This window comes from Marmota monax, unplaced genomic scaffold, assembly GCF_021218885.2.
Source record: "Marmota monax isolate L192 unplaced genomic scaffold, Marmota_monax_Labrador192_F-V1.1 WCK01_AAM20220418_F8-fsc00028, whole genome shotgun sequence".
Taxonomy (NCBI): domain Eukaryota; kingdom Metazoa; phylum Chordata; class Mammalia; order Rodentia; family Sciuridae; genus Marmota; species Marmota monax.
Window position 1 is genome coordinate 8,329,075 of NW_026694779.1, and position 27,496 is coordinate 8,356,570.

The following is a 27,496-nucleotide window of genomic DNA, read 5'->3' on the forward strand; positions in this document are numbered from 1 at the left end:
TCTTTAGGATTGGAAAGTTCAAGGGATTAGCACTGATGAAGGGTGGAATTTTTCAGCTTCAGATCAGATTCTAATCTGCCCCCAAATGGTAATTGACCCCAAAGTCATCATGGTGAGAATGCCGGTAGGACTTTGGAATTAGTCACAGTTGTCAGGCAACAAGGTGATTCCGTTTCAGAATAATTGAAGTTGGGATAGGATTGCTCTCCCTGCCCTGGATCTGGGCCAAGTTTGACAAACCCCTTGTTTTCTTTGCTGAGGGAAATGGAAGACTGATCAGAGGGACTCTCCCCCAACATGTCAGTTTGGCACCTCAGCAGGGTAACTTTATACGCTCTGAATTAATGCTTAGGGGAAAAGTAAAACCAGCTAACAGGCCATCAGGGGAAAAGAGATAAGCCTTTCCTTGCCAGGTGGCACTGATAAAAAGTGCACCTACACTTCCTTTGTGCCTGTGGGGAAGGCCCCTTGTTGATTGCTTTTTCAAAGTCCACAATTTTTCTCTACTCCAAAACTTGCCAAGTATGATTTTACCTATTTAACTTTAGATGACATAGAAAGGATGCCTTTTAATTTCTTCAGTTGCTTTTTTTTTTTTTTGAACAGGCAGTTGGGCATCTTGCAACAAGAGCATTGGTGTGAGGTTGCCTGGGATCGTATCTCAGATGGATTCCATACGTGACCACCTACTTACCTGGGTCACATTTAGGGAGATAATGTTCTCTAGAGTAAAATGTAATTAATTAATACTTGCCTTAAATTGTTTTGCACAACACACTTGGGTAGGTGCAGGAGTTGACCAGATGAGTCTGGTCAGCTACAGAGATACAGCCGTCAACAGACAACCAGATGGATTTAGAGCAAAGAAAAAAAAAAAAAAAGACTGCAGTTGAACGTGTGAATTTGACCCCCATTAAAAAAAAAAAATAAATAAATGCTGGCATTCAGACCTCTGAGTTTGGAAATCCCCCTATACTACACGGCCTATCCATCCCATAAAATTATCTTCCTAAGGGAAAGTTGGATCTGGTCATTAATATATTGTGAAATTATGAGGCTACTCCTCTCGAATCTACCTCATAACTGATGAAAATGCCATTTGTGGGCATAACAGTGATTAAAAAGAAGGAGAACAGAAAAGGAGGGCAGTGTGTTGGCCATGAGATGTTTTCTGTGTTGTTTTCAGAGCTGATTTGCATTTTAGTTTTAGAGAGTACTTGTTCAGGTACTTCTGCCTTGTTTTTTCAATTCTACATTCTCATTTTATTCTTCCCTGGATCCAGATTCTAACTTCATCAGTTACCTGATTTAAACATCAAGATGATGTCTAAAGGACAATAGTTTAGGAGACTGATGGGAATTGGTGTAGTGGGTTTTTTCTAACTTGGCAGTTCTTACAGTGTGGTTTAGGGACTCTGGCCTCCTTTCAGGGGGGTCTGTGCATCAGCATTATTTCTTTAATAATATTTAGATGATGTTACTTACCTTTTTCACTCATATTATCTCATGAGTATACAGCGGAATTTGTAGTCTAAGAGCTCCTGGAGTGGGTTTATAAGTTTTTATGTTTAAAAAAATTCCCAGTCTTAATTGTTAATATGTTAGATGTCTCCAAATATAATCCACATTAAAAATGTTCTTCAGAGTATTATAAAGGAATCCTGAGACCCCCAAATTTGATACCCGCCAATCTAAGGAAAAAAACAAGACTAGGTCTTTTCTGGGAGAAAATGACCAGCCCTTCTCCAGCTCTTCAGAGGACGGTGATGAAGAAGTGGGTTCCAGTGACTATAAGAGCAAGTTAAGAAGCTGACTTGGGCTGTCATATTTTTCACAGAGACTGTGATAATGGATCCAGTTTCTCCAAAAGAAAATTCTGTGCATGGCCTACCCTACCTGGTTCTGCAAATGCAATCACTTTGCTATAGGATTCCCAAAAAGTGCTTCACAAAGTATTAGGTACATGTCATGCAAGATTCTTGGAGTGGGGCTGGGGTTGTGGGTCTGTGGTAGAGCGCTTGCCTAGCATATGTGAGGTACTGAGTTTGATCCCCGGCACCACATAAAAAAACTAAATATACAAAATAAAGGTAGTGTGTCCATCTACAGATATTTAAAATGGGTGGAGTAGAATTGGTAGAATGCTTGCCTCAAATGTACTGGGTTCAATTCCCAGCCCCATCAAAAAAAAAAAAAAAAAAAATTCTTGGACTATTACAGCCTCCACCCAATGTTACATGGTGGGTTACATGGTGGTGGGACTCTGCATTTATGCCCTTCCAGTGGTGACTGTGTTATAAAGCCAAAAAAGGTCAAAGTGTTTCTTTCTGAAACAGTTTGCTTTTGCACGCTGGATCCTGTCTTCATTGTGCTGGAAACTGTTGTCTCCTTGACATCTTCTCTGGTTTACCTTCCAGCTAACAATTTGGGACATCTCTTAGGTGCCAGGCACTGTGCTGGATGCCTTAAGTCCATGATCTGATTTAATACAAAGCACAGTAATAGAGGGAAGTAGTTATTCTTAGTTTGAATTCCCAGTGTACACGCAGGAAAGAAAGTAGGACTCTAAGTGTTTGCAGGTGCCTGGGTGACAGGGCTGAATGAGGCAGAATCAGGACTCATGCCATTTTTGTAATTTCTGTCCTGTTGTTTTACTGAATCTGCAGTTTTATTCTGCATGTGGGGTGGGAAGAGATGGGTCAGCTAGAGAATTACTAGGGCAAGAGATAGCCTCAGGGAGAAAACAAAGGAAAGAGTGAGGAGGTGGAATGGATTAGTGGTTAAGAACATGGGCTCTGGAGCCGGAGTGTCTAGGTTTAAAGTTTTATCCTGCCACTTACAGATTTGTGACTTTGGTCACAAGTTGCTAAGCCTATTTTTTCTTCAGATTTTGAGAATTAAGTGCAAGTACTTCTAGGAAAGGTAGTTGAGGCAGGAGGGTTGAAATAGTTTAGGGTAATTTACACGTGAATCTCTGGCCTGCTTTAAATCCATAGCAAACTCTCAAGGTTGGTGCTTAGTCACACTGCAGCATCTCACTGTGGCCATGAGACATCCAAGTTAGGGCCCCACATTTTCAAAAGAAATGTTTTCATCACATCTTTTTCCCCCTGAAAGTACTACTTTTTTTTTTTTTTTAAACTAAAGGATTTGTTTTAGGGGTGGAGTGGGAGAAGGATGAGTATATGGGACACATTCATTCCTGGAAGTAATGACGATCAAATGGTCCATTATCAGCTTATTTGTGCCGGGCTCAAATCTGAGAGGAGTGCAGCTGATGAAGGGCTGAGATCAGGGAGTGGAGGATGGAGTGGAAAGTGTGCTGCATCCTGCTCCATCGGAAAAAGTACGTGGCAGGACATCTCCTGCAAGATTGAGTCCCCGGTCTTTGGGAAAAGATGCTGGAGTTTCTTAGTCGCTTCTCCTAACTCTGCCAGTGGCTTCAACATCCGTCATTGTTTCTTAAAGACAGTTTCAGGGCAGCTTCCAACTGCACATTTGCTTCTGTTCAGGAACATGTGTTGATTTCCAATTCAGCAGGGGGAGCTTTGCTGAGATGCAACCACATTCACAGTGGGAATTTGATATTTATTAATGAAACCTCTGCTTCAGGACATATTAGGCAAGCTACAGGCTGAATCATTGGTTATTGGCTTGTGGGCTTTCAGCCTGGAACAGTCTCTTTGGGAGCCCATTGTTGTGCTGCCATCTGTGGGAATGTTTCTGTGAAATGTCAGTTTAAAGATGTTTTATGTGTAATGTTCCCCCTCTAGTGGCAAGATTGTTTTCTTGATTGTATTTTTGTAGGTTTTGTTTTTGTTTTTTTAAATCAATGATCTCCAAAGTTGGGGGACCTTTTATTTAGGGGAGCTGTGGATTTGGGAGGGTTGGGAGGAGAAGGGAAGAGATACCTAGAATGAATTCTCATCTTTTCACTATTTTCTAAAATTTTCCTACTGCCTTTATTGGTACCAGTGATTGAACCCAAGGGCGCTTAACAACTGAGCTACAACCTCAGCCCTTTTTTAATATTTTATTTAGATACAGGGTCTTGTTGAGTTGTTTAGGGCCTTGCTAAGTAGCTGAGGCTGCTGTGAACACATGGTCCTCCTGTCTCCGCCTCTTGAGCCACTGAGATTATAGGCATGTGCTACTGCAATGGGTTCTACTATCTTTATTAGGAATTAATCCTAAACATCAAGTTTCTTTAGACAAAAGTTTGTATAATTATTTTTAAATTATCAGAACAATAAAATGCATAAAACCAGAAACTAAACAATTTTTTAAAAAAGTAAAGTAGTGTAGGAGTCATTTATCACTTGACTTCTGTTCTTCTCTCAACCCCATGCCAGTAGGTTACTACTATCAATAGTTAGTCCATCTTTCCAGACTTTTTTTCTACGCATTTATAAATATATATAATACATATATTGATATATAGTGAATACTGATGATTTGTAAACATATATACATATAGTCACACATAGAAATCATACATAAATGTGTATATTTTGCATATAGTTTTTATAAAACAAAATCGAACCAGGCCTGGGATATACTCAGTGGGAGGGTGCCTGCTTAGCATGTGTGCTCCCCTGGGTTCAATTTCCAGCATCCTAAAAAACCAAGTCACATACTATATTATTCACTCAATATTTTGTACACCTCATGAAAGTATTATATAGGTGCAGCACATTTTATTTACTTTAAATTTTTGCATTATAGTTGTACATAATGGTGGAATTTTTTGTTACATTTTCAGACATGCACACAATCTAACTACAAAATTTGGCCAATATCACTTGCCAGCACTTCTCCCCCTCTCTTCCTGTGTCCTACCCTCTGGTCCCCTTCCTCTACTATCTCCCTTTGATTTTCATGTGGTCCCCTCCCAACGTTTCTTTTCCTGTTTCCTCTCTAGCTAGTTGTAGCTCTGGCTGAATTGGGGTTGAAGGGATAGCTCAGTGATTGATCCTGTGCCCAGCTAGAACATATGAGGCACTAGCAAGGAAAAAAAATGAGTTAATTTATTTAAGCATTCCCCAATTGATGAATATTTGGCTTATATACAGTTTTCATTGTTAAAATATGTTCCAAGAAACCTCATGGTATCTGTTAGTTAGCCAATTTGTGCAAATATTGCTATGGTATGCAAACACCTGGGAGTCTTAATTACTGTATCAAAGCATATGGTTGCCTTTATTATTATTATTTTATGGTGCTGGGGATCAAACTCACGGCCTCACATGTGCTACCAGTAGTGTACCACTGAGCTACACCCTCTGCCCCGTGGGTATTTTAAATAGTGACTGATATTGACAGCCCTCTGAAAAGACAGTAGGAATTTATATTCCCACCACAGGGAATCTGCAGCATTGCAATGGTTCTTTATCTTAAAAAGAATGAGGATAGCTAAGGTAACTCAGCAAAGGGAATATTCTTCTGTGGGGTTCAGAAACAGTTTTGGGGGGAATGAATGAAATCAAACAGGTCCTCATGTGGCCCAGTGCTGCAGCCTGCCTGCTTTCTGTGGCTGACATTCAACCCTAGGCATCAGAGCAGTTCAGTCTTGGTTGCAAATGACTCCAGTCTGCAAAAGTGATTCAGGGTTAATGAAATCAGTCTTCAGGAGTAAACTGCTTCAACTCTTTCTGCCTACAGTTTACAGTGATCTCTTAACTGGCTGAAGTTACTCTTTTGCTTCTCTCCCTGTTGGTTGGTGATCTGGAGCCCCTCACGGGGTTCATAATTCCAACCTTTCCTACATATGGCTTGATTGGTCTCCTTCTGACCTCATATGCCCCAAAGAGGTTTTTTAAAATCTGGTTTGAAAATCTGGGACCTGATATACTTCGTCTCAGCTTCTTCCCCTAACCCTCCCTCTTCCCACTCTATGTGATGGTTCTCAGAGCTGGTCCCTGGACCAGGCCTGGCTTGTTGTGTTACAAGTAACTGGGGGAGGTAGGGGAGGGCTGAGGATATAGCTCAGTAGGTAGAGTACTTGTATGCAGAAAGCCCTGGGTTCCAGTAAAGTACATGCAGAAAGATGTACTTTCTTGTGCAAGGCTTCCCTCTTGAAAGCTAAGTATACTGTATAAAAACGAGGCCTGGGATTATATAATTTCATATTTCCCTTGTCACTCCTAAGCTGTGGGGACTCTTTGTTTCTTGGGAGCTTTAGTTGAATTATCTGTAAAATGAGGGCTGTGGAGCTCTCCTGTAAGGGAAGGAAAGGAGGGTTGTGAGATGAGGAGACTTGCTCTTGGTGGGCACTACCGAGTCCATCTTGATGGCCCTGTTACTGGAAACGTCCTTATTTCTCTTCTGAATAACAGAAAACCAGTCAGGAGGAAGGCAAGGATGGAAGAACGTGCCACCCGCCTTGCATGGCCCTGATGCAGAGCCTTCATTCATATTCTTTAAGGATCCTTCCGTTCTCGGATTCTGTAAATAGGGCCTAGGGCTGATGTAAACCCTGATGCCAGTCACATATGACTAAGGAGTGATTCTTATTTTATAGTACTTTTGAACAATGAGGACAGAAGGCTTCATCATAGGATTGAATGCAGGACCTTGACAATAGCTGGTATGTGGTGGGCACTTAAATGTGAGCTTATGACCTCAGCTTTTGGCATTTGTTGAATTGAGAACCTGAAGCCAGCCTTCTGGCAACTTCTTGATGCTTTCTTGGTTGGAACCTGTGGATTTTGCAAAATGAACTTGGAGCTTTCTTGGTTAGAACCTGTGGATCTGCAATATGAATTTGGAGCTTTGGGACTTTTATATCCCATAGTCTCTATGAGACTCTCATAATTAAGTTGGGTTTGTGAAAAGGGATAAATGATTTACTAACCTGTAATGTTCCCCAGAGTGGTATTACTTATAAATGAGCAAGGTGAAACTGGAATTGGAGTATTCCTAGTGATTTTTTTCTTAGTTTAAAAAAATAGTGCAAAGAGTACTTATTATATATTTTGTAGCAGTGTCCAGGGAAGAAGGCAAGAAGTTTAACCAGTCACAGAAATATATTGGCAAAAAGAAATATTTAAATGAAAGTAAAAAAAAATAAAAATTGTTTAAAATGGAAAATGAATCCATTTGATTTTTGGCCAGTGGGAGATGACTAATGAATACTTGTCATAACTTAACCCTTTGCAAATAACAAATGCCCAGGTCTCCCTTGCTTGTAGCTTACAGGTCTTCCAAGATTCTGATATATTTTAAAACCTATTTTTGTCTGATCTAACACTTCGTGTTCTGAAAACAAAACACTTTTTGTTCATTTGGTGGAATTTTTTAAAAAGTATATGTGTGTGTGTGTGTGTATGTATCTACCTTTATCTATCTATAAATATATCGTTATCAGAACTAGAGAAATACTCCTAACTCTTAAATCTAAGTTTAAAGCCTGGCATTCCATATTCCTTTTATTTTTTAAATTGGTTTTTTCCATATTCCTTTTAAATCACCAAGATATTCTTCATCTCCCGGGGGCATCATTATTCTAAGCACCTCTGCTTCAGGTGGGAGGCATGCTTGAACTGATCACTGTGTCTGCACTGTTTGATCAGACTGTCCTTTGTGTCATCTCTCTTCTTTTCTCTTTCTTTAATGTTGCCATCACAGTGGCCAGAGCCGTGTCTGAGGTGAACAGATTTGGCGAGATTCTTGTGCACTTTCTGGCAATAGTGCCAGCCCCGGTGTTCTTTTTTCTTTTTGGTGCAACCAGTTCGGAACGAGATGTTTCTTTCATGAACAGTAAATCAGTTTTTGACAGTCAAATATTCAAAGAGGCGTTCCCTGAAGACACGAGAGCATATACATCTCCTTATGTGGGGGGAAAAGTCAATGTGTGTACAGAAAGAACAGAAATGAAGCAATGAAGGAGTTTTTTTTTTGTTTTTTTTAACATTTGCAATTTGACTTTTGAGAAGAAAGAATCAAAGTTGTAAATGCTCTGTGTCTGAGGCTGTCATGTCCTACCAGAAGTTTCTCTTCTGTGTTTGGGAAATGCTCAGTTCATCCAGTTACATAAGCAGAATCTGTAGAGCCTTCTTCCACTCAGATATTTTCTTATCCTCCATGTGTAGTGCGTCTGTTGCCGCTTAAATAATTACTGTTTTTCTCCATCTTTAGTAGTTCAAGGTGCTACCTATCTTGGTCAGCTTTTTCACTGTTATGACCCAAAGACCTGACAGGAACAACATGGAGGAGGAAAAGTTCATTTGGGGCTCTTGGTTTCAGAGGTCTCAGTCCATACAGACGCTGGCTCCACAGCTCTGGGCCAGGGGTGAGGCAGAACATCAAGGCGGAAGGGCATGGCACCCAGAAGTAGAGTGCTTCACTCACTAGGGACAAAATATTTACCCCAAAGACACAACCCCAGTACCCACCTCCTCCAGCTACACCCTACCTGCTTACAATTACTACCCAGTTAATCCTTATCATGGATTAATCTCTCATGCTCAAGTCATTTCATCTCTGAAAGTTCTTGCATTGTTCTACACATGAGCTTTTGGGGACACTTCATACCCAAACCACAACACTATCAACTCTTACTGCACTACTCTAAACAGCCTCCTAACTGCTCTACCTGAATCCTCTCTGGCCACTTCCCTCTGCTCCCCCCTGCTCAAGTCCTTCTCCCCACTGTAGCCGTATTTTAAAATATGAATATGGTGATGTCCTCATTCTGCTCAGATTCCTTAGTGGCTCTCCATGTACTCACTGAAGAACATAAGCCATAACATGCGCTCCTAAAAGGATGCCCAGGGTAGCAAGTGGTGAGCTCCATGTGAAGGGGCAGAAATGAGTGGCTGAGCTTTCTGTGCTTCCAGCATGCAGAGCAGTCGAGCTCCAGGGGTGCTCCTCAGCCCAGCATCACCTGGACACTAGCTGGAAATGCACAGTCCCAGGCACCTCCCCATCTACAAAATCAAGGCCTGTGTGAGTCTGGGCCAAGTAGGCTGTTTTAGTAGTAAGCCTCCTGGGAGATTTGGGTGGGGTGTTGTGTGCACTGCCAGATCCCCCTGAAAGATTTCTTTTTGTAACTGCTGAGAGTGCTTCAGCCCTCATAGGCAGCCCTCTTCCAGGGGCAGACTACAGCAGATGGCTGGTCGGTGCAGGAATGTGAAGGCCACACTCCAGGCTACAATATGGAGCAACCCTGAAGGGCCAGCCTCGTTCAGAGCTCCTTGGGGGTAGCCTGAGGTCTTGGATGAGAGTCTACCTCACCCTTGTCCACTCTTCTTCCCTCCGTTCCATTCCACAGGTGTTAGTCCTAGCAGCACCCCATGTTAATATCTTCTGTGCTCCAGTCTTAAGAGTCTGCTTCCCCTGCGGGCCTGTTTAGGAACAGGAGGGCCACCCACATGGGCCAGGTTCTAAAGGAAGGAAGGAGAGACTGGGTAGTAGGAGAGATGGCTGGCTCTCTTGTTGTTTTAGCTGCCTCTTAGCCATGTAAACAAGCCTGGAGATGGAGCTTTAAGAAATTCCAGCAATATCCAAAAAAAAAAAAAAAAAAAAAAAAGACGTCAGAATGAGGAAAACATAGAGTAGTCTGCAAAGAAGGCAAAAATAAGTGCAGCACTAAGTAAAGCTACACACACACTGCAAGGCCTCTGAAGGCCAAGTTAAGACACCTGCTCCTTGAAGCTTCCTCCAGAAAGTATCGCTGTTGTCAAGGTTAAGGGCAAGGCTTGGGTGAAGGGCAAGGTGAAGGGCAAGGTGAGGGGCAAGGTGAGGGAAGGCTCATTTTTTCCTCAGAGAAATGAAGGAAAAGAGGGAGAGGTGAGGTGCAGAGGTAGGCAGGGACCTTCTGGTCAGGTTTAGAAGTTCGGTTGTCATCCTGAGCGATGAGCAGTCATCAAAAGTTTGAGAGTCCAGAATGCACTGTGGGGAACGGACAGGAGAATGTCAAAGCTGGAGGCCGAGCGGCTGTGGCAGGGAACAGTTGATAGGGGCTTGAAATATGATAATGGGGGTGTAAAGTAGCCTCTGTGTAATAATTTGACACTTTGTTACTTTGACTCTGATAACAGGGAAGTGGATTCCTTCCCTCCCGCAGAGCATCAAGGCTAGGAGAGTCCGGGAGAAGCACATGCAATATGTGGGAACATTTAAAAGTTTCAAACAAGTTATTTTCCTCCTCAGTGAGAGTATCCTCATAACTACAAGGATGAAAACCACATAGAGAGCCTTGGTTTTATGTGACTTAAAGTTGGCAAAAGTGTGGAAAATGTCTAAATTTAATTATCTTTGCTCATGCCTGGGCACGAAGCTCACCCAGTGGTGTTTGGATTGGCAATAAAATAATGACCTGATTCATAAGTCATTTTATATTTTCCCATAAAATTTGTTTTTCTGGCCTTTTAATGCAATTATACATTGTATTGTTATAAATGAGATTTTCACATAGCTATTCTGTTCATGATCACAAACAAGACCCATTTTTTTGGAAGCACTATAGCTCTTTGATTTTTTTTTAAACGTCAATTTGAAAAAGCTTTACTGAGACAGAGTTGACAACTAACCATGAAAAAAAAATTTTTTTTGTACTGAGGCTTGAATCCAGGGGCACTTTACCACTGAGCTATGCCTTCAGTCCTTTTTATTTTGAAACAGGGTCTTGCTGAGTTGCTTGGGACCTTGCTAAGTTGTTGAGGCTGGCCTTGAACTTCCAATCCTTTTGCCTCAGCCTCTGGAGTTCCTGTAATTACAGATATGCACCACCATGCTAGGCTGAGTGCATGAATTTTATATATCATGCTCAAATCTTGTAACAGGGTCATATATGATAAATTATTATTCGGTAGGGTATGGTAGTGCACGTCTGTAATTCCAGTGACTGAGGAGGCTGAGGCAGGAGGATTGCAAGTTCATGACCAGCCTCAGCGAGGCCTTAAGCAACTTAGCAAGCACTCTCTCAAAATAAAAAGGGCTGAGGATGTAGTTCAGTGGTAAAGCATTCCTGAGTTCAATCCCCAGTACCCATGATGCTGGAATGTGATGATCATTATTATCCAAAGTACATATATGAAGACACGAATTGGTGTGAATATACAGTGTATATAACCAGAGATATGAAAAATTGTGCTCTGTGTGTGTAATAAGAATTGTAATGCATTCTGCTGTCATATATAAATTAAAAATAAATGAATAAAATGAAAAGAAAAACAAAGATTTCAGAAAACAGAAACATTTTAATTTCATCATATAAACTACTACCACTTTATTGTAATTTTCTCCAGCTCTTAAACACATGGTATAATAAAAAGAGCCAGTATCAAACTTCTAAATTCATAAATATGTAAATATAAATGTAATATGAATTGTCAAAAATTGCAAAATATTTCTCAGCCTCCTCATGCGACTATAATGAATACTTTGCTAGTTTGTGAAGACCTTTGAAATTACAAACTGGAAGAGGAAGAAAAGGAAGAAAAATGATACCCTACCACAGCCCCAGCCCCAGCCCCCTATAGCAGTATTCTTTTTTTTTTTCAGTCGAGCACTTGCCTTGCAGGTATGAGGCCCTGGGTTTGATCCTCAGCACCGCATAAAAATAAATAAATAAATAGATAGATAGATAGATAAATAAATAAATAATTTGTGTTCATCTACAACTAAATATGTATATACATATATGTGTGTGTGTGTGTGTATATATATATATATAAAATAAAAGTATTGTGTCCAACTACAAAAAAAAAAGAAAGAAAAATGATACCCTACACTATAAGAAAAACAGACACAATTATTCAAGGATCAAGTGTATTCCTAACAAAATGGATCTAAGTTAATGGACTTACTTCTTTTCTTATCAAACCAAGCACGTCTGTTCTTTCCATTCTGCCTGCACCCAAAGCAGTGTCCAACTCTGAAAGCAAATGGCCCAGTCCCCAAACATCACCCAGCATTAGGCACAGTTAGGTTTTATTTTGTGACAAGCAGGTAGAGAAGCATTTTCATGGGGCATAACGTGTGTTAATACTGAGACAAACCTTCAGAGTTACAGACTACCAGTTTCCAAGTGAAAGGCACCCATGTGGGACATTATCCTCCTCCTTCTCCTACACCCCCTCCTCTTCTTCTTATAATAGCTTTAGAGATATAATTCACAGAACATAAAATCCACCCCTTTAAATTATCATAAGTTCTATAATTATGATCACTAAATTCTAAATCCTTCAAAGATGCTAATTTACCTATTCACAATTAGCAGAGTCACTCCCTATATCCCCACCCCCATACCCTAAAAACCACTGGTCTCTTCTATCAATCAAATTGCCTATTCTGGGTTTTTCATATGAACAGAATCATAATGTTTATGACATTTTGTGTCTGGAATCTTTCATTTAGAATAATGTTTTCAATTTATCCAAAATATTTCAATTTCAATAATGTCTCCAACTTATCCATCACGATCCATACCAGTATTTCATTCCTTTTTATGGTCACATAATATTCCCCCACATTTTGTTTATTCATTCATCAGTTACTGGCCATTTGGGTACTGTTCACTTTTTTGCTATCATGAATGATATTGCTCTGAACATTCATGCACAAATTTTTTATGTTGTTGTTTTGTACTGGGGATTGAACTCAGGGGCACTCAACCACTGAGCCACATCCCCAGCCCTTTTTTGTATTTTATTTAGAAACAGGGTCTCACTGAGTTGCTTAGGACCTTGCTAAGTTGCTGAGGATGACATTGAACTTGTGACCCTCCTGCCTCAGCCTCCTGAGCCACTGGGTTTACAGGTGTGTACATCACACTTGGCCATGCAGAAGTTTTGTTTTTAATATATTTTTTAGTTGTCAATGGGTGTGTTATTTTATTTATTTACATGTGTTGCTGAGGATCCAACCCAGGGCCTCACACATGCCAGCCAGTGCTCTACCACTGAGCCACAACCCCAGCTCCATGCACAAGTTTTTTGTGGACATGTTTTCAGTTTTCTTGGCTGTAGATACTGCAGTAGTAACTATTTGTTTTGATAAAGGGTTGAACTGCTTTATAAAGTAGTTGTACCATTATGTGACCCCACCAGCAATATGTGAGGGTTCCAGTTTCCACATTCTTGTCAACAGTAGTTATTTTCTTTTCAGTTAGCCTGGTGGGAGTGAAGTCTATCTGATAGTGGCTTTGATTTGCAAAATTCTTATCCCTAATAACTGATGTGCTTACTGGCTGTGTGTGCATTTCTTTGGAGACATAGTTATTCAACCTTGTACATTTCCTTTTATAACAGACTTTAAGGAACAGTTTCAGATTGACAGGAACACTGAGGGGATAGTTCAGAGCTCCCGTATACCCAGACCCAGCTCACCCTATTATTAACATTAATTATGCACATTGACATTCCATTCCATCTTTGTGCGCTGCGTTTGCTGTAATTATCCTGCCAATATTGATACATCATTATTATTAAAGTCCATAGTTCATTCCTTAGTTTCACCTGCACCTGTACCAGCCCCAGCACCCCAGCCAGGGCACCACAGGACATTTTTGATGTCATGTCTCTTGGTTTATCTTGTCTAGGGCAGTTCTCAGACCTTCCTTGTTTCTGATGATGATAAATTTCGTTGGATGCCTATCTTAATTTATCAGTATTTTTCTTATGATTAGGTGGGGATAATAGGCTTTAGGAATTACGGGTTTATATATGTATGTATATATTTAGTTTAGTTGGACACAATACCTTTATTTATGTTTATGCAGTGCTGAGGATTGAACCCAGTGCCTCACACATGTAAGGCAAGTGCTCCACCACTAAGCTACAACCCCACCCCAGAAGTGAATTTTCTAATGTTTTCTCTCAAAAATGTTGACATTTTAAAGAATATGTCAATAATCCAAATGCAGTTAGCTTGCTGTTTAGAAAAGACTTGGAGTAAAAAGGTCTTTGAACTTAACCTTAGGAACTGGAATTCCAGGCCTAGGAATAAACTAGTGCAGGAGGACAAAAAACAAAAAAAAATTCCTTTCTCTGGCTGAAGCATCAAGACGGCTGGTGGTGTTTGTGTCCACTTCTCTTGACTGGAAGATTGTCCTCTGTGAATATCCCTGGATCATAGATGGTGATATTCCCACCATATATGAGGGTGAGAGGAAGTAGGAAACAGGCAGACATTTTCCTTCTGACCATCTCCTTATTGTTTCTGAAGTACTCAGTCATGAGAAGAATTTCTGAGGAGAAAGGCCATTTTGGAGGAAAGGTTACAAGTTGACTTATAAAAAATTGGACTGCTTCACAGAAATCAAAGGAAGCTCTGCAGGTTGGAAGGAAGGCTCTTAGTTCGGAGGAAGACTGACATTATACATTTGTAGTTGGGGGCATTTTATGGAGATTTGCTGTCTCATTCTACGGGGAATCACTCCTGATAATGCTATGAGAACATGTTAACTACTGGAAAAAAACAGCTTTACTGAAATAGGATTCACATATCATTTCATTGTAAGTTAAAGCACACAGCTAACATGATATTACGCAGGAATAGGGTGTTCTACCTCAGATGGATACCTGTGATTTCCCTTTTAAATTTAAGTGCAGGGCCTCCTCCTGGCAAGAGGTAGGGTTGAAATGTTCCACGGAAGAAACCAAGTTATTTATTTATTAAATAATACTGTAGGGCCTCAAATAATTGTCTTTCAAAATGTCTAATGTCCATAGTAATTTTTTAAAATATTTATTGTTTTAGTTGTACACAATACCTTTGTTTATTTATTTTTATGTGGTGCTGAGGATCAAACCCAGGGCCTCGCACCTGGTAGGCAAGCATTCTACCGCTGAGCCATATCCCCAGCCCCTCCATAGTAACTTTATTTTTGCAATATTCTTGTTGTAAGGAAGGCAAAGATCTTTGTTTCCCCAAAAGCTTACAAGAGATGAAACCTCCATGGCCTTTTGTGGTGGTGACAAAGTTATTTTTGTGTTACTGATACATGAAGAAGTGAGGCTGACAAGCTCTAGAGTACAGCCAACTGTAGAGTGAAAATTTTACAGTGTGCTTCCTTTTTTGACTTTTAGGTATGACACGACGTCACCTTCATGGTTACTTTTTTTTTTTTGTCATTGGTGATTATTATTAGGGTTTAAACGGGTGATAATTAATATTGCCTTTTCCTTAATCCATGTTTAAAAACAAATGAGATATAAGATGCAGGTGTCAGACAGAAAAAAATTAGCTTTATTACTGATAAAATCTGTTGAAAAGGACCAACTTTAGATCCTAGGGCAAGGTGTGCACCCTGAATCATGATTAGGTTCTTACAAGTGCAGAATAAGAGTAGCTTAAATAAGGGAGAGACTATTTCTCACCTACAAGTCTCCAAAGGGGTCTGATCATAACCGGTGGCATTTTCTACATTACCAGACATCCATGCTCCTCTCTCGTGTTGATTTGCTATTTGTGACCCTTTCCTGGGGTCATTTTGGAGTTCAGGATGGCTGCCCTGGCTCCAGCCTTCATGTATACATTCCAGCTTACAGGATGAAAGAGGGGGAAGGACAGGATATCTCCATTTAAGGACACACCATTTTTGCTTCTATCCTGTAAGCTTTAACACAATCACCTAGCCACAGCTAACTAGGAAGACAAGTACTCTGGTTAGTCATGTAACTAGGTAAAAATGAGGATTCTATTATAAAAGTAGGGCGGGGAGGGGGGAGGATATTGGTGGACAACTTGCAGTCTCTGCCACATTCCTGAATTTAACTTACTACAGCCAGGCAGACAACCACTGCCCTCCTGGCAAGCTGCTGGGCACCGAGCAGACCTGCTTAGAGTGGAAGCTGCTTACGGAGGGGAAAGTAGAAGTGAGTTGAGCCCCATGTGCCCACTGCCCTTGGACTCCTGCCCCTGGAGGGAGGCATTGGGTGGCAACTGCCTTCCTAATTGCTGTCCGGCTTTTCCAAGGGACAGTACAGTGAACTGTCGTAGGGCAGGAAGGCGAGGCATGACTTGGCGCCACAGTGACACGGTTTTCTCAGTTTCTCATCATGTGGCCTTTCCTTGGCTTCCCTGTCCATTAGATTCAGAAATCTTCCCGAATAATCATAGGAGAGTTCTTCTCCTGGCCAAATGTCTTTGGCTGCAAAAAGTGCCAACTTGGGTACCATGGAGTCTATTCGGACAGGAATCATCAACAGGTTGGGCTCACAAGAATGATTCAGGAACCTTCCTGCATTCCCCACATAGGTGGGGTCAACAAAGGTCTCCATCACCTGCCCGTCACAAACATGTTCCCTGATGGCTATGATGTAATTTGAGTCCTGTGCTGTCTGTAAGTGAACTCTCCTCTGTACTTCAGAGAATCCCAGAACCTCCCCGGCATATTCACAGACGAACCTTCCCTTTGGTATGAATTCCAGGGTGCGAAGTCCCCAGCCCTTCTTCTCCGTCTTGAACACCTGGAGGTGGAACTGCAGACCCCTCTGCACCACTCGGTTTCTGCAGTGCTCACCACACTGGCACAGAATGTTACATTCGAAGACAGGCCGGGCATACGTGGCTTCCGATGATCCCATGTCTCTAAGGCACCGACTGCCATCGTAGTTCTCTTCGTGGCGGAGACAACAGCAAGTGCCAGGGACGCAGGAGGTGGTGACACATGTGCACCCAGGAAAGGTTATTTCAGTGGGATCGATGTCTGCTCCAGGTCCCACGACATGATCAGGAGTATACTGCAAAAAAACACTGCAAGTCGATCTGGCAGGTCATGTGCACACTCACACATACACATGTCACATCAGGTAGTGAAAAGCTACCTGACATGTCATATACCTATGACATCATATAGCTTTTGGCTTGGATACTTCCTATTTCTAGCCTACATAAAATTGAGGGCAGAACAAAACAAAGCTAACAAAACACAATACACCAAAATACTGCCCCAAAAGCTCTCTCTCCAATTTAAAAGATATCGAGTTTTAGATTTAAATGTGTGTGGTTTTATTTTAGGATTAAGGATAACAACAAGAAAAATGTGCTTTCTCTGAATTTAATGTCTACATACATGCACTTCAGTGTTTTAGCTTAGATTTTGCTGTTACCTTTATCAGACAGTGCATGTACATATTTTTATTGCCATTTACTTCAGATCCTTTTCAGGGGGATAAATGAGAAGTCAATTGCAGACAAAATTTCAAAAAATGGTATTTTTCACATAGATAATAGATAAATTCATTATAAATGGAATATACATGTAAATTCTGTTCTTATTAAATGAGAAAGGGATAAAGGGATAATATGAAAATATTTAATACTTCTTGGTCTTTAAAAAGTACTTGTACTTTCAAAACATGTTTATAAAATGTTATGGAGAAAGAAGGAAACCCTAAAGCTAGAATCTGTGTGAGTGCTGGTCTCTGGTTACTTCCTCACCGTCACCATGAAGCCTGTTTTCGAACCCTGAAGACTGGAGTACCCCTCAGGAGCCCAGCACATTTATTTACTTGTAGAATAATTCTTATATGGAATTTAACTCATTTATTTATACTGCTTCTTCCTAAAAGGACTTAATGAGATTCACAAAGGTAAGATAAATGAACAACAATTGAGAAGATGAGGTATGCTATGGGCTTGATAAATGTACCCGAGACGCCCGTGTGTTCAATGCTTGGTCCCAGCCTGCTCTGCTATTGGGAGGTGATGGGACCTCTAAGAAGTGGGGCCTACTGGGAGGTCATAGGGGTACGTGTGGGAGTTATTGGGACTCCAGTCTCTTCTTGTCCCTCTTTTGTCACTGCCATGAAGTGAGTACCCTCCTCTATGATGTGCTCCCACCATGATGTTCTGCCTTGTTACAGGCCAAAAAGCAATGGAGCCACTGAAGCACACACCAAAACCTCCAAAACTGTGAGCCAAAATTAACCTTTCTTTTTAAAAAGTTTATTATCTCAGGTATTTTTTAACAGTAGCAGAAAGCTAATACAAAGTGAGAGGGGAAATAAAACCAAGCCAATCCATTGATCTTAGACATAACAATGTGTGTAATAGAAGCAGGCTCTCAGCTCCACCTGAGTGCAGCAATTTCCAAGATGGACATTTGATCAGACATAAGGCTTGTTCTCTGTGTAAGGAATAATCTCACTGTTCAGATACAGCACTGACCTCCCAGTATTGGCACCAGAGAAAACTTTCACCCATGTTCTTCCAAACCATTCTTTTCCAGGAAGTGGTTTCCAGGGATGATTTTTCTTCTGACCCTTAATAAAGTCCACTGGCATGCTGTCCCATGTAGCTGAGTAAGGGCAGTTCCGAAAGGCACCGGCAGCACGGCCTTTCCTTTGAGGACAGACTTTGGAGCTCCTAGAGGAATGTTCCTGCTGCACATCCTTCATTTATGGAGCCAGCTCTCCATTGACACTATGTCTCCCAGCCAGGATTTTGAAAGGCACTGAACAGCATGTAGCTACACCCTGTGGAGGCCTCAGCGGAGCTATACAGTTAAGTGCAGAACCCTATGCTTAAGAAAAAATGCTGAGCTGGGGGTGGGGGAGGATTGACATCTCTGGTGAGAGATGAGGAGGTGATGCGTGGGAGAACCTGTGGGGGCAGGCCAACACTCTGCTTAAAAAGTGATTTGGGGGTGCAGAGTGAAAGACCTGTTGGTGTTTCTTACAGTTTTAGCTCAGCAGGGATGTTCCAAAGGGATGAACGAAGGCTTGGGAAAAGATGCCTCTATCAGTCAAATTCAATGAGTGCCTTCTCATGCAGAAGTTACCTCTGGCTTTTTAAAGTTCAATGTTGAAATGTAAAAGGTTACCCAGGCATCTCCCCCCCACCCCCCTACATCTTTGCATTACTAAGGATTAAACCTAGGGAGCTTTGACACTGACCTATTTCCCTAGCCTTTTATTTATTTATTAATTTTGAGTCAAGGTCTTGCTAAGTTGTTGAGGCTGGCTTTGAACTTGGCAATCCTCCTGCCTCAGCTTCCTGAGTCACTGGGATTAGAGGTACACATCACATTTGACAAGAGGTACTTGTGAAATGAAGATTTCACCATCTCTTTGTAAAGTTTTCACAAGGAATTATTTTAAATTGATTTGTTCTTCAAGGTGTACACATTTTTAATGTACTACATAAATCACTAAAATATTTTTGACATAGATAATGCCTTTTAAAATACAGTTTGACTTACTGCAGTGTTCTAACTAGAAGACCATATTATTTCTTGCTGAAAAAAAATAGTTTCATTTGCTTATTTTTACTTACAAATTAAAAAAAAAATAAGAATCTAAAAAATTTTTGAAAATCTTAGATTAAAATCTTAATTTAAAAGACTCTAAAATGTGGTGGCTGAGGTTGTGGCTTAGTGGTAGAGTGCTTGCCTAGCACATGTGAGGTACTGGGTTAGATCCTCAGTACCATATAAAAATAAATAAAATAAAGGCATTGTGTCCATCTACAACTAAAATGTTATATTTTTAAGGGATGGGGGTGTATAGCTCAGTGGTAGAGTACCTGTAGCCTGTGAGGCCCTGTTAAACTTGATGCATAATCTAACATGCTTTAGGGGCTTAGGTTACAAATGACAGTTAATGCTAAATGAGTCACAGATACCTTCAGGAGGATAAGACAGACTTCTGGGTAAATTTCCTGTTTAAAAAGAATAAATTTTTTTGATGGATGTAGTCATTGATCCTGCTATCTATGGTCGTTGAAAATCATTTTTATCTTTATTCATCTCCATTTTCTCCTTCATCGTGTGGGGAGAGCACAGCTTGGGCCTGGTAGCCATACAGACATGTTCCCACCCACCCAGCTCCATTCTTTTGATAACACAGCCCCAACTCTTCCCAGCAGACCCCTCACTGCTCTGGCCTCCGTGGTTTGGATGAGGGTCCTTGTTGGACAGGGATCTAGACCTGGTTAAAGGGAACACTGCTTGGTTGATGATGGACGCGTGACCTAAGCTGGATCCATGCGGTGCAGCCCTGGGACTTGTTCCTGAACAGTAGAGGAGTGGCATTCTCTTTCCATTGGAGTTGCTAAACCGCAGATGTCTGCCTGGCATCCCCCAGTTTGCCACATAGACAGACATGTGAATGGACAGCCAGCTCTAGCAAGGGGAAGCAGGAGGAAGAGGGAATGTGGTGGAAGGAGCATTTGATGGCACTGTCAGAGTCTTGGATCCAGGCATGCCTATCCACTTTTGGACTTTTCTGTTATGTGAGGCAATTTGTTCCCTCTTTTGCTTGAGGCAGTTTGTGTTGTTTCTTGCAAACAAATGCGTCCTGACTGATGCAGTAGGGGGAAAGCTGAGGATGGTCTAGGCAATGGCTGTAGTCAAAGATGGTGTCCAGATGGAGGGTGAGACTAGACCAGAGTGTGCAGGAGGCCACACAGAAAACTAGTGACTTCCAGTTGTGATAGCACATGCCTGTAATCCCGGCAGCTCAGGAGGCTGAGGCAGGAGGATAGCAAATTCAAGGCCAACCTCAGCAACTTAGTGAGGCCCTGTCTAAAAATAAAAAATAAAAGGGGCTGGGTGTGGGGAGCCACTCTGAATGATTCGCGCCTTCCATCCTGGAGCAGAAAGGCTTTGACTGGTCACTACATTTCATAGTGACCTGGACATTGCCCCGGTCCAGGAAGTTTGAGGGTGTGTCTTCAGATGTAGGCATGTCACCCATGGAGTTGAGCTACATTCACTATTCCTTTGTAATACTACCCTTTGCCCTGTTGGGATAGAACGTTCCATGGAAACGCCCTTTGTGTGTCTCCTTCTCTTGCTCTGCCTTTGGGTGTGGCCTTCCTAGATGTCATTCAACCTGCTGACAGCAGACATCATGAAGCTAGACTCAACCCCCTGAAACCTGACCCCTTGCCTCATTTGAATGGCTTCTCTTCAAAAAAAAAAGGGTTCAGCACATGCTCTGTATCTCTCTCTCTCTTTCTGCAGACCCTTCAGGTCAGAGAAGCCATCACAGGATCCCAAAGAAAAAGGTATCTCTCTCTTATAGGGTTATTTTGTGCAGCCCAGTTCACCTGGAGTGACCCTGAGTGTTTTTGTTGCATGGAATGCAACAGCTGGAGATGCAGCTTGCGATAAAGCACCTTTAGGTTCAATCCCCAGTTCCAAAAGAAAAAAGAAATAAAAAGAAAACCCATGACAGTGGTTGGGAATACTGTTCAAGTGGTGGAAAGCTTCTAGTGCAGAACATGGCCTGTCCTAAAGGAGACGTATATAGAACCAGGCTCATCAGCATGGTGAGTAGGCAGATGACTTGCTAAGCTTTGGATGGATGAGCAATGATAAGATGGGATGATACTCATTCTTGGGGTGGTTATCATGAACTGGAAATAAAACTCTGTATTCAGTGCCAAGCACTTCTTTTAAAATTTTAGCTTCTCCTAATTCTTCTTGATACTATATTTAGATGTAATATTTATAACATTTCTGGTAAATTACTTAACCCCTCTAAACACTTTGATCTGTTTCATAGGTTGCTGTAAAGCAAAATAAAGTGAAAGATTCCATGTAAAAAGTTTACTCTAGTGGCTGTCACATCAGTGTTCAATAAAAAACACACAGGCAGTTTAGTAGGATGGTAAAGGAGAAAGTTCTGGAGTTATACTCTCCAACTTCAGACATATTCAAGCCAAAACTGTGTCTGGGAATTAGTTTTCTATTGCTTATACATTAGGAGTGTTGAAAAGCCAAGAGCTGACCCAGCCCAGACTTCTTTCATTCATCAACAAATACTGCTTTAATACCTCTCATATACATGTACTGGGATGTGGGACCACCCAGAAAAATATAAATGAGAACATGAAGAATGCGACTTTTATCATTTTTGCATTGTCACAATTTTTTTTTTCTTTTTATGTATCAGAGAACTGAACTGCTCAGGAAAGAGTAGGGAACATGCAAAATGGTCAGTACAAAATGATGCCCTAGAAACCAGATCCTTGAAGCACTGGGTGGAGATTTCAAGTTTTTTTTTTTTTTTTTAAGAAAATTGAAGAGAATTTAAAAAAAAAATAAAACAATAATTACCCAAGAAGCCAAAATGGAAACAGGATACAGCAAGTTGAAGAGCAAATATACTTTGGCTACTCTTGTCCACATTATTTCTTCCTTCTCTGAAGTAGATCAGCATTTATTAACAGCATGAACTTCAGGGTTTGAGTGTCACAGACTGTAGGGCCCTCTAGTTGTGCTTAGTATGAAAGTCTTGTCTTTTAAACAAATAGGACAGGCATGGTCATCAGGTTTGGGATATGGCCTGGTGATGGAGGGGGTACCTATCCAGAGTCCTGGGCACAGAGCAGGAGCTGCAGAGCTATTTCATGATTGTTTGATTGCAGCTCTTGATAAAACCTTTAACTGGAAGTTTGGCTTTTTGAGTCACATTCTGTATCAAAGCCCTAGAAACTGAAATATGACACTGCATGATATCCTGGGCTTAAAACCTGTGCTTCCATTCTGAATCTCAAAAAGTGTTGTGCAAATCTTCTTTCCTTTTTTGGTTGTGTTGAAACCCCAGCTACAAGAATCTTTGTACTTGGCCTCTAGCCTCATAAGTTTGTTTTTGCTCCAAGCAGTTATTAGGAGACTGTGTGCCAGATAATTCTCATCAAGGTCCAGTTGAGATCTTAAAAATAATGTTTGAAGCTGGTTTCAGAGACCTAAAAAATGATTACATCTGACTCTTAGCTTAAGAAAATCAATTAATTTATTTTCTACTTGGCTTTCAACACCAATGACATTATGATGTGCTTGTTTCCAATGTGAATATTTGAATGTTCTTTTTGCCTTTTTGCACAATACCCAACAGCAAACCAGACACAAAGTTATTTTTACCTTGCATTTTTCATGCCTTAATTCTTTTGTGTGCATACTTTTGTGAAGAAAGGGTTTGGCAAAAGTAAGCTGTTTTGACCTTTTATAAGACTAGTTTTTGTTCCCTGAATATATGGAAAAAAAAATTAGCTGAGGTGGGCTGGGCTGGAGCTCAGAGGTGGAGTACTTGCCTAGCATGTGCCAGGTCCTGGGTTCCATCCCTAGAATCACATGCAAAACCATTAGTTGAACATACTGTAAGGCTTGTCTTTCAAATGTATCAAGCATGTTTTAGCTTCTTGGTAAGACTATATTCCTTGAGGAAAGTATCCTATCTTCTTGTAATACTCCCTGCCAAGAGTTGTGCACAAACACAAGTAGCTACAACTGCTGGAGTGTGTTTCAGTCTCTTGATTTTCATTTTTGCTGTCAGCTGCAGGTCTGAGATCAATCATAAGGCTTCCCTTTGTCTCCTTCCTCCCCCATTTGAAAACAGACAAGTATTTATTTTAATGTGCATTTTGAAAACTATAACTAGCATGTCAAACCCCATGATTTATGAACATTAATGATTATGAGGATTCTAAGAAGATACATGAATTAATTTATTCTTGTGTTAATTTCATCCTTAAGTGAATTATTTTATTTTTTGAGATGAGGTCTTGCTATGTTGCCCAGGTTGAACTTATCAATCTCCTGCCTCAGCCTCCTGAGCTGCTTGGGATTATAGAAACACCACCCCCACACTCAGTTTGAAGTTGCAGAAATACTAATAAAATAAAATACTAATAACCTAATAAAAGATTACTCAGTTGTTAGATCTTTGAGGGCCAGAAATACATTTCTTTGCTCATTGTGTTCTCTGAGGTTCAACTCACCACCTTACATACATTTAGTTTTCAATAACTATTTGCTATAATAATTAATGGAATACAACTGCATTTATCATGTTAGAAGCTCTAAGTAAAATGCCTAAACCATAAAGGCACCCAAGCACTTTCTATAGCCCTAGGGTGGAAACTGATCCAGCATCTCAGCTTCTGGGCCTGGCCTAACAGTACATGGCACACTACAGGCACTCCCTTATTGTTGAATGAAGAAACACACATCAGTGTTCTGACCAGAACTGCATTCAGCAATGTTTGGTCTTCAATAATCTTTCAGGAATTAGTGTTTCATATAGCACCAGCCACTTGTATTATTAACCATAACCTACCTGCCACTACAAATATTGACAGTTGTATTATTAGCCATAAACTATTGTTTGAGAGAATAATAAACATTTCTGACATTAATATCCTAAGTGCTCTTTGAAAATTGCCATTGAATTTGTCATCCCATTTGAAATTCACAACAACTCCAGGAAGAAGAAAAGGCACATAGGACTCAATGTTAATACTGGATGTGAAAGGGCTATAAATATCTAAATTATTGCAGATGAAGAAACTAAGGCTCTTAAATAACTAAGATGGCTAAGCTCTATCTGAACCTAGATCTCCCAATATCAATCTCTTGACTTTGACATACTTTGGTTTCTTTTTAAACTTTTTGTCATTCTGAATTCCTCAGGCAACTTTTATGCCAAGATCAGAGTGGTGTGAAAGTTAGACAGAGGTCTTCAGGATAGCAATAGTAGTGAGCATTATTGAGCATTATTGAGTAGCAAACCAGGAATTTTACTGTTAATTCTCAAAGCCATTGGGAACAGAGGTGCTATTATTTAAACTGAACACTGGAGGGTTTTGAGGTTTCAAAAGGTAATTTGTATTTGCTCAAGACCTCACAGCATGAGGGATCCCTCAGCCAAGACTCTAGGGGCTGTTTTCAACTTGGGGCTGAGATCCTTTACTAGGCCTTAAGCCTTATCTTACACATGAGGCACCTGAGACCAGAGAGGTAACTGATTTTATCTTCTCCGGATGTCTCACTGCATTCTGAGGACAGGTCTGAACAAAAAGCCAGACTGTAAGGGAGCTTTCCAAGGGACCTCAAGAAGCCTCTGGTATTTCACGCCAGGCAATTACCAGTCTAGGGACAGAGGGACAGAAGAGGACAAAATCCTTCCTAAGGTCTTAACGACAGGTTTATAGAAAAAGACCCAAGCCTGTGCATTTCTGAACTTTTCCCAGGAGCCAATAACTGTGTGGCTAGGTAAGAAAAAAGGTCCACACTGCCGGCAATTCCAGTAAGTTTGAGAAGTGCCACCAGGTGGGGGAGCTGCGCGACTACCTGTCGCAGACATCTAGCCCCGCCCCGAACTGGAAGGGCACCGGCCCCGCCCCTGGCGGCTGCCCTCAGCTCTCTGGGCCGCCTAGCCCCGCCCCTACGTGAAGGGCACCGGCCCCGCCCCCGAGACTGCCCTCAGCTCTAGACCGTTTAGCCCCGCCCCTCCTCCACTCCATCAGCCGTCTAGCCCCGCCCCTGCCCTCAGCGCTAGGCCGTTTAGCCCCGCCCCTTCTCCCCTCAACGTGTAGTCCCGCCTTTGCCCTGAGCTCTCTCGGCTGCCTAGCCCCGCCCCTGCCCTCAGCTCTCTCGGCTCTCTCGGCCGTCTGGCTCCGCCCTTGCCACCAGCTTTCTCGGCCGCCTAGGTCCGCCCCTGCCCTCAGCTCTAGGCCATCTAGCCCCGCCCCTGCCCTCAGCTCTCTCACGGCCGTCTAGCCCCGCTCCTACCTGGAAGGGCGCCGGCCTCGCCCCCGGGGGCCAGGCGCTCACTGGCAAGTTCTCCAGGCCCCGCGCCACATCCAGCAGTCCTGTCAGGGCCTCAGTCTCTTCCTCGGACGCTGCCATCCCGAAAGGCAGCTTCTTCGCCACAACTTCCGGGAACACTTAGCCGCCTCACGCTGCGCCACCGGCGGTGCCGGGCTGGAGCCCCGCGGAGGATGCCGGGAGCGTGGTTCCCGCGGCCCCACCGCCTCATGGGAGTTGTGGTTTTCCCGCCTCTTCTCTCAGCTTTCGTCCAAGGCTTTGGTCTGGCTCCCCCTTGTTCTGAGCCCAAAGCCTACCCGCTAGTAACCAAACCGTGTGAGGTACGGGCAAAACTTGGGGAGCACGGAAGGACGTGTTGAGTTTCTCCTGAGCGCGGGAGGGGCCTGGCCGGGGCGCGGGCGTGGACGAGGGCTGAGGAGACGGGGTGAGGCGGGAGACCCGCGCGCCGGGTTTGAAGACCCGGGACTGGCTGGGAAGTGGGAAGACGGCAGCTAGTGTTTGCGCCCAGGGGTCCGAATAGACTTTTGGGGTCCCTTGAGGAATTTGTGAGGGTTCCGCTCTCTCTGGTGGGGGTGTCCGCTCCCTGACCGGCGCAGAAAGGTAGCGAAGGACCCGGGGAGCCTCCAAATTTCTGCCTCCAGTGGACTATTTGAAGCCTTAGCTTATCTTTTCTGATATCCTGCTTCTCCTGGACACTTTTTTTTTTTGGGGGGGGGGTACCAGGGATGGAACCCAGAGCCTCTTAACTACTGAGCCACTCCCCCAGCCCTTTTAAATTCATTATTATTATTTTTTTTAATTTCTGTTTTGAGACCGGGTCTTACTAGGTTTCTTAGGACCTCGCTAAATTGCCGAGGCTGCCTTCGAACCTTCAATCCTCCTGCCTCAGCCTCCTGAGTCGCTGGGATGGCAGGTATGCGCCACCTCGCCCAGCTTCTCCTGGAAACCTTCCCTGGCCATTGCTGTAGGACCAGCGATTTGAGTGCGATTGGGTCTTGCTGGCATTATTTATTTATTAGTTTATTTTTTTTTACTTGTATATGGACACAGTGCTTTTATTTATTTGTATGTGGGGCTGAGGATGGAACCCAGTGCCCCACTGGTGCTAGGCAAGCGCTGTACTGCTGAGCTACAACTCCAGTCCCTCTTGCTGGCTTTTTCATCTTAGTTTTGTCAAAAGACACAATTACAGCAGGTTGAAGATCTTTGTGAGTTTTATTTTTATTTTATTTATTTTTTGATCCCAGAATCGGGCCACACTTCATTCCATACAATAGAATAAACATAAGCATTCTGATGCGCTGAGCAGAAGAGATTGTTTTTACAGAGGAGGGCTGGGAAAAGGAAACAATGAGCAAAAACCAATTGGTTATTCAAAGTTACTTTGGCTACAAGAACAATAGAAAAGTAACCAATTAGTTAAATCAGGTTACTTTGTGTGTGTTGTAAAGATTAAGGAAAAGGAAAGTCCTTATAGATATTTGGCTGTTATCTCCCATCCTTGTTTTCTCCAGAAAATGAGATAAGCAGCTTAGTTTCAGCTGAGTGACATGCACCTTTAGGGTGACTGACTCCATTTTATTTTTATCTTTTTACTGGAGATTGAACCTCAGACTCTCTGTACATGCATTGCACCACTGACCTACACCCCCAGCCCTTCTTAGTTTATCCGGAGACAGAGTCTTGTTAAATTACCAAGACTGGTCCTGAACTTGCCATCCTCCTGCTTCAGCCCCCAGGGTAGCTGGCATTACAGAGAGGAGCCACTGCCACTGGCTCCATTTTTATTTATAGTCTAGTCCCTTTTGGCCCAGTGCAGAAGCTTAGTCCAAAACAACTGGACTCCTAAAACTTTTAACAACAGCATCCTTTTATCATTTTCCTGCCTCTCTAAAATGTGGCTGTCACTCAGATTTGGTCATTTTCTCACCGTCCTTGTAAAAACATCTATTCACATACCTTCAAATATAAAGGATTAGGAGGTCAGTCTTC

General features: G+C 42.0%; 1 protein-coding gene and 1 long non-coding RNA gene across 2 annotated transcripts in view; one reads left to right on the plus strand and one right to left on the minus strand.

Moving 5' to 3' along the window:
• Window positions 1-15,165: 15,165 nt before the first annotated feature.
• On the minus strand, window positions 15,166-25,601 carry LOC124079768 (histone-lysine N-methyltransferase SETMAR). Its single transcript, XM_046425483.2, has 2 exons — window positions 25,469-25,601; window positions 15,166-16,688 (listed from the first exon to the last, which is right to left on the minus strand). The coding sequence occupies exons 1-2, from the start codon at window positions 25,583-25,585 to the stop codon at window positions 15,897-15,899; spliced, it is 909 nt and encodes a 302-aa protein (XP_046281439.1). The 5' UTR covers window positions 25,586-25,601; the 3' UTR covers window positions 15,166-15,896.
• The window catches only part of LOC131423446 (uncharacterized), a 44,266-nt gene continuing 42,365 nt past the window's right edge, over window positions 25,596-27,496 (plus strand). Inside the window, exon 1 of the long non-coding RNA XR_009225047.1 lies at window positions 25,596-25,824. This is a non-coding gene — a long non-coding RNA (uncharacterized LOC131423446). The remainder of the gene's footprint in view (window positions 25,825-27,496) is intronic.